Genomic DNA, 13257 nt, shown 5'->3' on the forward strand with positions numbered 1-13257 from the left:
AGGAAAGGAAACACTTGGCCTGGGGTCCCACAGTATTCTAATAATACAGGGGGTTAGGAAAGGGCCTGGGGTCCCACACTTGGCCTGGGGTCCTTCACAGTATTCTAATAATACAGGGGTTAGGAAAGGAAACACTTGGCCTGGGGTCCTTCCTTCACAGTATTCTAATAATACAGAGGGTTAGGAAAGCGACAGTATTCTTACACTTGGCCTGGGGTCGTTCAGTGGTCTTGTGCTGTTGTGGAATATCTAACCATTATGCACCAATCCAATGTTTTTAAATGCATGAGGTGAAATGAACATGTGATTCTGGATGCAAGTATCAGGACCCAGCCTTTTCTTTCCCCAGGAATGTCCCCACAATCCCTCTTTCTACTAACCCCTCAAAACCCACCAACCCTGTAGTCACATGTCCCTAATTCCATCTCCCTCTCACCCCCAGCCACCCTGTCACGTTCTGACCTTTATTTCCATTTTGTCGTTATTTAGTATGGTCAGGGCGTGAGTTGGGGTGGGAAGTCTGTTTTGTTTTTCTATGATTTGGGTATTTCTATGTTTCGGCCTAGTATGGTTCTCAATCAGAGGCAGGTGTCATTAGTTGTCTCTGATTGAGAATCATACCTTAACTACAGACACAGGTGGTTTCACTGTTTGTTGGTGGGTGATTGTCTATGTTGATTGATTGCTTGTGTCAGCACAGTTCTCATTAGCTTCACGGTCGTTATTTCGTTTTTGTTTTTGTATAGTGTTTCCTTGTCTGTGTTGATCACCACACGGTACTGCTTTGGGTTTCGTTCGTTAACTTCCACGTTTATTGGTTTTTGTATTCAGTTGTTCATGTGTACTATTTCTTATTAAAAGAACCATGGACACTTACCAAGCAGCATATTGGTCCTCCGATCCTTCTCTCCTCTTCGGAAGAAGAGGAGGAAATCCCTCTGTCACACACCCCTTCCATACCTTAACTACAGACACAGGTAGTCCTGTAGCTACAGCAGCAGCCTCTGTCACCAGGACTGAGGACCTCCTTTACATACCTTAACTACAGACACAGGTAGTCCTGTAGCTACAGCAGCAGCCTCTGTCACCAGGACTGAGGACCTCCTTTACATACCTTAACTACAGACACAGGTAGTCCTGTAGCTACAGCAGCAGCCTCTGTCACCAGGACTGAGGACCTCCTTTACATACCTTAACTACAGACACAGGTAGTCCTGTAGCTACAGCAGCAGCCTCCGTCACCTTGCATTTATAAGTTATATCTTCAAGAATCAATGGTACATATTATTAATTTTAAAATCCAAAGATGGATGTATAAACAGCTGGTTGCCCCTTTAAAAGCCTAATGACAAGTAGCTAGCTAATCTGACTAAATATTTCACCTGTTGAAGTGTTTTACTTATTCTTTTGAGACAAACAATGAAGGGAATTGTTGAACACCTTGAGTGATGGGAGAAGTCATCATTGAGTGGGAACAGACTAGAATGGAAACAAAGACATAGCTAGCTAATCTTTTTCGACTTAGCTACTGTAACTAACATGCTTTAGTTGGTTCCAGCTATATTAGCTTAGCTACTGTAACTAACATGCTTTAGTTGGTTCCAGCTATATTAGCTAGCTACTGTAACTAACATTCTTTAGGTGGTTCCAGCTATATTAGCTAGCTACTGTAACTAACATTCTTTAGGTGGTTCCAGCTATATTAGCTAGCTACTGTAACTAACATGCTTTAGTTGGTTCCAGCTATATTAGCTAGCTACTGTAACTAACATGCTTTAGTTGGTTCCAGCTATATTAGCCAACTCAGAGACTATGATATGAAAATCAGCATCTAAACAGCTGTTAGAATTAAGTTAGAATTAAAGCTTATAAGAAATATTCTTGCCAATGACATAAGTTGTAGAAGAACTTCCCTTACCTGTAATTACACTCCCGATCAAAAGCTCAAGGACAATTACCCAGGAAACCTTTGACACTAAACTCTGCAGGTTACAATGGTGAACTCAGTCTCAGTTAAAATCACAATGGAAAGGGTGTTACGGATCCCTTTTGGCCCGGCAGTATGGGGGGATGGTAACGAGACCCATAACATAACTCATGCAATTTATAATAGTGACAAAGTAACAGTGAGAACGAAAAACCACAGACAACTAAATGACTGTCAAACATCAGGGTTTTGGAGCTAGGACCTGCATGTTGGAGGTCTTAGCTCCAACATGCAGGTCCTAGCTCCAACATACAGGCCCTAGCTCCAACATGCAGGTCCTAGCTCCAACATGCAGGTCCTAGCTCCAACATGCAGGTCCTAGCTCCAACATGCAGGTCCTAGCTCCAACATGCAGGTCCTAGCTCCAACATGCAGGCCCTAGCTCCAACATGCAGGCCCTAGCTCCAACATGCAGGCCCTAGCTCCAACATGCAGGCCCTAGCTCCAACATGCAGGCCCTAGCTCAAACATGCAGGCCCTAGCTCCAACATGCAGGCCCTAGCTCCAACATGCAGGCCCTAGCTCCAACATGCAGGTCCCTGTCCTAGCTCCAACATGCAGGCCTAGCTCCAACATGCAGGTCCTAGCTCCAACATGCAGGCCCTAGCTCCAACATGCAGGCCCTAGCTCCAACATGCAGGTCCTAGCTCCAACATGCAGGTCCTAGCTCCAACATGCAGGCCCTAGCTCCAACATGCAGGCCCTAGCTCCAACATGCAGGCCCTAGCTCCAACATGCAGGCCCTAGCTCCAGGCAGGCCTAGCTCCAACATGCAGGCCCTAGCTCCAACATGCAGGCCCAAGCTCCAACATGCAGGTCCTAGCTCCAACATGCAGGTCCTAGCTCCAACATGCTTCTGCCCTGTTCTGTTCTGCATGCATGGCCTAGCTCCAACATGCAGGCCCTAGCTCCAACATGCATGTCAACCCTAGCTCCAACATGCAGGTCCTAGAAATGTTTTAGCAACTACATTTTTTGGTGATTCTTGAATTCAATTGCCACTTCCTGTTTCACACAACTGCTCTCACAAGGGCTTATGAATCCCTGTGGTCAACCGTTACTTTATTTGGCCTTAATAGACATGTTCAGATCGGAAAACTGTTTTCTTTATTTTAGTTATTAATTTGAATGTGTTTATGACAGAATGTTAAAATTAGGTGAAGTTTTAGTTATGAATATAAATAGCTAGTGGCCAAACTTCATTGTGAAAGGCCCAACATGTTTCTTATTAGCTCCAACATGCAAGCTCCAACATGCAGGTCAACTCAAGTTGAGCTCGCTAGTTGCTTCTGCCCTGTTCTGTTCTGCTCTCCAACATGCAGGCCCTAGCTCCAAACATGCAGGCCCTTGCAGTTTACACTGAGTGGAATAGATATTATTTAACTGAGCAGTGTAAAACTAACATGCAGGCCCTAGCTCCAACTGAGCAGTGTAGCCTACAGGTTATACACTGAGTGGACTAGATATTACCAACTGAGCAGTGTAGTCCAGGTTATACACTGAGCTAGATATTACCAACTGATGCAGGTTATACACTGAGTGGACTCCTAACTGAGCAGTGTGTTCTAGGTTATACACTAGTGGACTAGATATTACCTGACTGAGCAGTGTAGCACAGGTTATACACTGAGTGGACTAGATATTACTCTAACTGAGCAGTGTAGTTGCTTATACTGCTAGATATTACCTAACTGAGCAGTTAGTCTATAGGTTATACACTGAGTGGACTAGATATTACAACTGAGCAGTGTGTCTGTTATACACTGAGTGGAAAATTACTCTAACTGAGTGTTTCCAGCATTATACACTGAGTGGACTAGATATTACCTAACTGTGTAGTCTACAATACACTGAGTGGACTAAATTACTCTAACTGAGCAGTGTAGCCTAAATGTTTTAGATATTACAAACTAGCATTTTTATACACTGAGTGGACTAGATATTACTTAACTGAGCAGTGTAGTCTACAGGTTATACACTGAGTGGACTAGATATTACTCTAACTGAGCAGTGTAGTCTACAGGTTATACACTGACTAGATATTACTCTAACTGAGCAGTGTAGCCTATAGGTTTTAGTGGACTGATATTACTTAACTGAAGTGTAGCCTATAGGTTATACACTGAGTGGACTAGATATTACTCTAACTGAGCAGTGTAGTCTACAGGTTATACACTGAGTGGACTACTCTAACTGAGCAGTGTAATTATACACTGAGTGGACTAGATATTACTTAACTGAGCAGTGTAGTCTATAGGTTATATATTTAACCTTTGTAGAGACTCTAGATATTACTCTAACTGAAAACACTGTGGACTTTTACTCTTGATTTTAGTTATTAATTTGAATGTATTACTCTAACTGAGCAGTGTGTTCTACACAGTATGACAGAATATTACTTAACTGAAGTGTAGGTTATACACTGAGTGGACTAGATTTTAGTTATGAATGATAAATATTACTAACTAAGTGTAGTCTAGGTTATACACTGGCCAAACTTAACTGAGCAGTGTGTAAGGTTATACACTGGCTAGATATTACTCTAACTGAGCAGTTAGTCTTATTGAGACTTTCAGTTTGACTTGGACTAGATATTACTCTAACTGAGCAGTGTAGGTTAGATACATGTGAACTAGAAATTACTCTAACTGAGCAGTGTAGTCTACAGGTTATACACTGAGTGGACTAGATATTACTCTAACTGGCACCAGGTTATACACTGAGTGGACTAGATATTACTCTAACTGAGCAGTGTAGTCTCACTAACTAGATATTACTCTAACTGCAGTGTAGCCTACAGGTTATACACTGAGTGGACTAGATATTACTCTAACTGAGCAGTGTAGCCTACAGGTTATACACTGAGTGGACTAGATATTACTCTAACTGAGCAGTGTAGTCTACAGGTTATACACTGAGTGGACTAGATATTACTCTAACTGAGCAGTGTAGTCTACAGGTTATACACTGAGTGGACTAGATATTACTCTAACTGAGCAGTGTAGTCTACAGGTTATACACTGAGTGGACTAGATATTACTCTAACTGAGCAGTGTAGTCTATAGGTTATACACTGAGTGGACTAGATATTACTCTAACTGAGCAGTGTAGTCTATATGTTATACATTGAGTGGACTAGAAATTAAGGACACCTTCCTAACATTGAATTCCGCAGGGATGATGACCCATGTTGACTCCAATGCTTCCCACAGTTGTCAAGTTGTCTGGATGTCCTTTGGGTGGTTGAACATGAGCGTGAAAACCCAGCAGTGTTGCAGTTCTTGACACAAACCAATGCGCCTGGCACCTACTACCATACCCCATTCAAAGGCACTTAAAACTTTTGTCTTGCTCATTCACCCTCTGAATGACACATATACACAATCCATGTCTCTATTGTCTCCAGGCTTAAAAATCCTTCTTTAAAACTTCTCTAGGATAGGGGGCAGCATTTTCACTTTGGATGAATAGCGTGCCCAGAGTGAACTGCCTCCTACTCTGTCCCAGATGCTAATATATGCATAGTATTATTACTATTTGATATAAAACACTATGATGTTTCTAAACCTGTTTGAATGATGTCTGTGAGTATAACAGAACTCATATGGCAGGCAAACACCCGAGAAAAAATCCAAACAGGAAGTGAGAATTCTGAGGCTGGTCGATTTTCAATTCATTGCCTATTCAAATCCCAGTAAGATCGTTATTGAATATTTATGATAACAACATCTTGAAGATTGATTCTCTACTTAGTTTGACAAGTTTATTCAACCTGTAATATAACTTTTTGAAGTTTTCGTTCGCCTGGACCTGCGCAAGTAGCTACTTGTACATAATTAATGGGCTTTATCGAAAAAAAACTTTTTTTATTGTGGAACTAGGACTCCTGGGAGTGCATTATGATGAAGATCCTCAAAGGTAAGGGAATATTTATGATGTAATTTCGTATTTCTGTTGACTCCAACATGGCGGAGAAATGTTCCTATCTCTGAGCACCATTTAAGATTGCATGGTTTGCTTTTTCCGTAAAGTGTTTTTGAAATCTGACACAGCGGTTGACTTGTTATGGCTGTAATCCTGATATCGGGATGAGTGTCATCAACAACCGCTGAATAGCACAGCGCTACATACAATAAATATTAATATTAATATTTATATTCATGACATCACAAGTGCAATATAGGAAAACACAGCTTAGCCTTTTGGTAATCCACCTGTCGTGTCAGATTTTGAAATTATGCTTTACAGCGAAAGCAATCCCAGCGTTTGTAAATTTATCGTTCACACGATAAAACATTAAGTACACTTAGCATCAGGTAGATCGATCACGAAAATCAGAAAAGCAAATTAATAATTTACCTTTGATGACCTTCGGATGTTTTCACTTACGAGACTCCCAGTTACACAACAAATGTTCCTTTTGTTCGATAAAGATTATTTTTAGATTCAAAATACCTCCGTTTGTTTGTCACGTTATGTTAAGAAATCCACAGGAAAGAGCGGTCACGACAACACAGGCGAAAATTCCAAATAGTTTCCATAATGTCCACAGAAACATATCAAACGTTTTTTATAATCAATCCTCAGGTTGTTTCTAAAATATATAATCGATAATATATCAACCGCAAATGTCTTTTACAGTAGGAGAGGGAAAAGCAATACCTATACAAATTCTGTTGCGCGAGCAAAACTCATGTGACCGCTTGACGCAATGTTATCGTTCTGGCTAATTTTTCAAAATAAAAGCCTGAAACTATATATGAAGACTTTTGACAGCTTGAGGAAGCGATAGGAAAAGGAATCTGGTTGATATCCCTTTAAATGGAGCAAAGGGAGGCAATGGAACATGGAATTTTCAAAATAGAAGCCACTTCCTGTTTTGATTTTCCTCAGGGTTTCTCCTGCAATATCAGTTCTGTTATACTCACAGACAATATTTTGACAGTTTTGGAAACTTTAGAGTGTTTTCTATCCAATAATAATAATAATATGCATATATTAGCAACTGAGACTGAGGAGCTGGCCATTTACAATGGGCACATTTTCATCCAAGCTACTCAATACTGCCCCTGCAGCCATAAAAAGTTCACCTTTCTCCTCCCTTTCATCTACAATTGACAAATAAGGAATCATAGCTTTCACCTGGATTCACAGTTTGTCATGGAAAGAAAGGTGTCCTTAATGTTTTATACATTCATGGATTTTGTTATGTAGCCCATTGTTTTATCTTTATTCAACCTGCCATCTACCCACCTGGGGACTGAGGGTTATGAGAGAACCCCCACATCACTAGCTTCTCTTTACTCAACCTGCCATCTACCCACCTGGGGACTGAGGGTTATGAGAGAACCCCCACATCACTAGCTTCTCTTTATTCAACCTGCCATCTACCCACCTGGGGACTGAGGGTTATGAGAGAACCCCCACATCACTAGCTTCTCTTTATTCAACCTGCCATCTACCCACCTGGGGACTGAGGGTTATGAGAGAACCCCCATCATCACAACCTAGCTTCTCTTTATTCAACCTGCCATCTACCCACCTGGGGACTGAGGGTTATGAGAGAACCCCCACATCACTAGCTTCTCTTTATACAACCTGCCATCTACCCACCTGGGGACTGAGGGTTATGAGAGAACCCCCACATCACTAGCTTCTCTTTATTCAACCTGTCATCTACCCACCTGGGGACTGGGGGTTATGAGAGAACCCCCACATCATGAGCTTGCATGTTCTGCAGCCTTGTTAAGATAATGACGGGATGACTGGGAGGCAGGTTGGCATTTATTGTCATGAATCTTGCCCTGGAGGCAGTTCAGCAAAGTGGTCACTAACTGACACAGGCACAAAGTAATAAAATCAGATTTTAATCCTAAACTCAATCCTAACCACACTGCTAATCCTTCCCCTAAATTAAGACCATAAAACAACATTATTTTCCACAACCAATTTTGACTTTGCAGCTGGCATATCTAGAGGAAATCACACAGTTCTGCCTCCATGTCATGATTCATGACAAACATCAACCTGCGACTGATAGAGGCAACGTAAAATCGATAATGAAATTGTTTTCACAATTATCATGCTTTTTCTTGTTTTAAGTACGTTTTATTACAAAAAGTACAATATATCCTTATATACTTGTACAACTATGGAGCATATGTCCATGTATAATTGTATTTGTTTTTCAACATAAAAAAACATACAACAAATGATCACATTGGTATTTTAACGGTGATATTGTAAGAGTTTAAATGTTTAAACAGAGGATCCATCTAAAACAGTTTAAAACAAGATGATAAACAGAGGATCCATCTAAAACAGTATAAAACAAGATGATAAACAGAGGATCCATCTAAAACAGTATAAAACAAGAGGATAAACAGAGGATCCATCTAAAACAGTATAAAACAAGATGATAAACAGAGGATCCATCTAAAACAGTATAAAACAAGATGATAAACAGAGGATCCATCTAAAACAGTATAAAACAAGTGCAGTATGTTCTGAGAATGTTACTTTAACGTTAACTCATAACGTCACACTATAACTTCATGGGAGTCTTGTGGAAAGACTGCATGATGTTTTGGAGGGATTGAGTGACGTCTTCATCAACATTTGCAGAATATTCCTGTAATATTTTCACCTCTTGTCAGACGCCAACAGTCTCATCGGCTGCAGACATTCATAAGGAGTTCTAGTCTATAATGTCTGGAATAATATTTGTATTCCTGTTATATTTACACCTCTGTGTTTGTGGGACCACTTGGTGCTGGAATGAGGTGTCTGTTCCCAATTCTATCAGAAAAATCATTTGAAGTTCCTGAGTCAAGGTCCTCACAATTATAGGAAGACGCGTTTGTGTGTGTGTGAGAGTGTGCCCAGTGTGTGTGTCCAGAGTGTGTGTGTGTCAGTGTGTGTGTGTCCAGAGTGTGTGTGTGTCAGTGTGTGTGTGTCCAGTGTGTGTGTGTGTGTATCTTGTGTGTTTGTGTCCTGTGTGTCCTCTGTGTGTGTCCTGTGTATATGTCCTGTGTGTGTGTGTGTGTGTGTGTTTGTGTGTGTGTGTCTCCGTCCAGTGTTTTTGTGTCCTGTGTGTGTGTGTCCTGGTTGTGTGTGTCCAGTATGTGTGTGTGTCCAGTGTGTGTGTGTGTGTGTGTGTGTGTGTGTCCGTCCAGTGTTTGTGTTCTTTGTGTGTTATTGTTTAAAGTGACACTGAGTTGCCATCATAATAAACCCCAAACCCTGGATAGAGTGGCTCAGTGAATGTGGAGGTGAATGTGATCAGGTGGGCCAGTGTGTCAGAGGAGGCTCTATAGAAGGACAGAGTGCCGGCTGGCCAGTCCAGATACACTCCTACTCTGTGGGAGCTGGAGGAGGGGACGTCTATGGTAGTGGTATTATCATTGTGCCAGGCAGTGTAACTGTTGTCAGAGCAGAACAGAGTCCAGGACTTGTCATTTAATCCAATCACACAGTCATTACCCCCTCCACTCCTGTTGATTCCTTTATATGTCACTGCTATATCAGCCCCACTCCCACTCCACTCTACCTCCCAGTAACAGCGCCCAGTCAGACCCTCTCTACACAGCACCTGTCCCCAGACCTCAAATCTCTCTGGGTGATCAGGATACGGCTGCTCCTCTGTCCTCCATGTCACCTTTCTGTTCTCCTCAGACAGAGAGAGGTGTCTGTTTACTGTGTTTGGATCCAGTGTGAGATCACAGACATCTGATGGATGAAACCAGACACAATATTAGAAATCATCATCATTCACATTAGAATGTTAACTCACTTTTCACTAATTCATTTAATGTAGATGTTTCTAGGTAACAAAAGGAGAAGTTAAGGTAACTTGAGACTTGTTGAATTATCATATGTTATAATGTATGGTAATATAAAACACACTTATTCCCATTAATCACACACACACACACACACACACACACACACACACACACACACACACACACACACACACTTCTAAACTTTCTAAACTCTTTGTAAACGTTGGTGTCCCTGATTTCTGCTTCTACAGCTGATATTTAATATGACCAAGTCAGTAATGATGGTGGTCTTTGACTTTGATTTAACTTGAATTAAGACTTATTCTTAGTCATATTCTTCACATCAGTCAACACTCACATTTTCTAAGCCCAGGTTTCATTCTGTTCTCTCCACCATGTTCCACACTGCAGCGGTAAGCAGAAGAACAGGCAGTCATTGAGTGTCTCACACACACACACATGCGCTCACGCTCACAAAGCACCGATACACAAACACACACATACACACACTCCACACACACACACACGCGCGCGCTCTCACACATGCACGCACCGCACGCTCACGCACACACCGACACACACACTCCACACACACACACACACACACACACACACACACACACACTTTGTCCAAGTGGTGGTCAGAATGTTTGTCTAAACCAGCCTGATAAGTCCAACATGTCTGATATGAACATTGACATAAACCCTCTACATACTTGAGTTTCTCCAGTCTGCAGTGTGGATCCTCCAGTCCAGCAGAGAGCAGTCTGACTCCTGAGTCTCCTGGGTGATTGTAGCTCAGGTCCAGCTCTCTCAGGTGTGAGGGGTTTGACCTCAGAGCTGAGACCAGAGAAGCACAGCCTTCCTCTGTGACTAGACAGCCTGACAGCCTGCAAAGAGTCAAATCATTTTAAAATCACACTGATGATGATCTTTGGTGGTGAAAACAGTGTCAAGATATTTTTTGAAAATGTTTAGATATATCAGTGTCCTTTCAAATAAAATGTGACATTCTGTCATCATGAATAATAATGAGTGAGAAAACAATAAGGGACTACAACAAAACATGCTAACCTCTCACCATTACCAATAACAGAGGCGACAACAAAACATGCTAACCTCTCACCATTACCAATAACAGAGGATACAACAAAACATGCTAACCTCTCACCATTACCAATAACAGAGGCTACAACAAAACATGCTAACTTCTCACCATTACCAATAACATAGACTACAACAAAACATACTAACCTCTCACCATTACCAGTAACAGAGGCTACAACAAAACATGCTAACCTCTCACCATTACCAATATCAGAGGCTACAACAAAACATACTATCCTCTCACCATTACCAATAACAGAGACTACAACAAAACATACTAACCTCTCACCATTACCAATAACAGAGGCTACAACAAAACATGCTAACCTCTCACTATTACCAATAACAGAGGCTACAACAAAACATACCATACTCTCACCATTACCAATAACAGAGGCTACAACAAAACATGCTGACCTCTCACCATTACCAATAACAGACAATACAACAAAACATGCTAACCCCTCACCATTACCAATAACAGAGGAGTTATAATATTTGTACCTCTGTAACTTTATCATTCATCATTATTCATGATTAATTCATTATTATTCATAATCATGTTATCATATTAGGTAAAACATCACTGCAGACATGGAATATGGGTTTGACTACGTTAATATACTATAAGTTAATTTGTCCAAATTATTAAGACTTCTTCAAATGGGAGAACTACGTACAGAAAGTGTTTTCATTTCTAAACAGTAATATATATATGTATGAATAAATACCTTTAAATACAAGGTGACATTCTGCACCGTCTCCTAATACGAAACATTATATCTCAAATCCAAAATGCTGGAGCAGAGCTCCAAATTTAAAACTGTAAGCTTCACTGTCCAAACACATATGGTGTGGACTATGTGTGTCTGGTAAACACATGTGGATCTGGTGAACAGTTATCACTTGTTGACCAACTACAGGAATACTGACCTCAGAGTCTCCAGTTTACAGTGGGGATTCTCCAGTCCAGCAGAGAGCAGCTCCACTCCTGAATCCTTCAGGTCATTGTTACTCAGATCCAGCTCTCTCAGGTGTGAGAGGTTTGACCTCAGAGCTGAGACCAGAGAAGCACAGCCTTCCTCTGTGACTAGACAGCCTAACAGCCTGCAAAGAGTCAAATCATATTAAAATCATCCAGCTGTTCTTTGATGGTCAGAAGTCGTGGCAGTATATTCTTCCAACATTTTCAGATATATCAGTGTCCTGAAACCTGCGATAAATGAATGTATCATTATTATGAATTATCATAATATTACTTTTAGATAGAATAATGTATTGTACAAATATTTGAGAAAAATCAAATCAAATCAAATTTAATTGTCACATACACATGGTTAGCAGATGTTAATGCGAGTGAAGCGAAATGCTTGTGCTTCCAGTTCCGACAATGCAGTAATAACCAACAAGTAATCTAACTAACAATTCCAAAACTTCTACCTTATACACACAAGTGTAAAGGGATAAAGAATATGTACATAAAGATATATGAATGAGTGATGGTACAGAATGGCATAGGCAGATGCAGTAGATGGTATGGAGTACAGTATATACATATGAGATGAGTAATATAGGGCATGTAAATATTATATTAAGTAGCATTGTTTAAAGTGTCTAGTGATATATTTTACATCAATTTCCATCAATTCCCATTATTAAAGTGGCTGGAGTTGAGTCAGTGTGTTGGCAGCAGCCACTCAATGTTAGTGGTGGCTGTTTAACAGTCTGATGGCCTTGAGATAGAAGCTGTTTTTCAGTCTCTCAGTCCCAGCTTTAATGCACCTGTACTGACCTCGCCTTTTGGATGATAGCGGGGTGAACAGGAGGTGTCTCGGAGGTGTCTCGGTTGGTTGTTGTCCTTGATGATCTTTGCTGCCTTCCTGTGACATCGGGTGGGGTAGGTGTCCTGGAGGGCAGGTAGTTTGCCCCCGGTGATGCGTTGTGCAGACCTCACTACCCTCTGGAGAGCCTTACGGTTGTGGGCGGAGCAGTTGCCGTACCAGGAGGTGATACAGCCCGACAGGATGCTCTCGATTGTGCATCTGTAGAAGTTTGTGAGTGCTTTTGGTGACTTTCTTCAGCCTCCTGAGGATGAAGAAGCGCTGCTGCGCCTTCTTCATGACGCTGTCTGTGTGGGTGGACCAATTCAGTGTGTTCATGATGTGTACGCCGAGGAACTTAAAACTTACTACCCTCTCCACTACTGTCCCATCGATGTGGATAGGGGGGTGCTCCCTCTGCTGTTTCCTGAAGTCCACGATCAAGTCCTTTGTTTTGTTGACGTTGAGTGTGAGGTAATTGAGTTGGAGGCGTGCATGGCCACACAGTCGTGGGTGAACAGGGAGTACAGGAGAGGGCTCAGAACGCACCCTTGTGGGG

The 13257-nt window shown here is 41.4% G+C and overlaps 1 protein-coding gene across 2 annotated transcripts in view; it reads right to left on the minus strand.

Moving 5' to 3' along the window:
- Window positions 1-8073: 8073 nt before the first annotated feature.
- LOC135537517 (NLR family CARD domain-containing protein 3-like) overlaps window positions 8074-13257 on the minus strand; it is a 124408-nt gene continuing 119224 nt past the window's right edge. Inside the window, exons 12-15 of one of the 2 annotated variants that reach the window (XM_064963651.1) lie at window positions 11812-11985; window positions 10488-10661; window positions 10130-10176; window positions 8074-9715 (exon numbers count right to left, since the gene is read on the minus strand). In XM_064963651.1, coding sequence (XP_064819723.1) covers window positions 9189-9715; window positions 10130-10176; window positions 10488-10661; window positions 11812-11985 — 922 coding nt within the window. In that variant the 3' untranslated portion in view covers window positions 8074-9188. The remainder of the gene's footprint in view (window positions 9716-10129; window positions 10177-10487; window positions 10662-11811; window positions 11986-13257) is intronic. The other variant, XM_064963652.1, reaches the window with a different exon arrangement.

Source organism: Oncorhynchus masou, unplaced genomic scaffold (genome assembly GCF_036934945.1).
Source record: "Oncorhynchus masou masou isolate Uvic2021 unplaced genomic scaffold, UVic_Omas_1.1 unplaced_scaffold_806, whole genome shotgun sequence".
Classification (NCBI taxonomy): domain Eukaryota; kingdom Metazoa; phylum Chordata; class Actinopteri; order Salmoniformes; family Salmonidae; genus Oncorhynchus; species Oncorhynchus masou.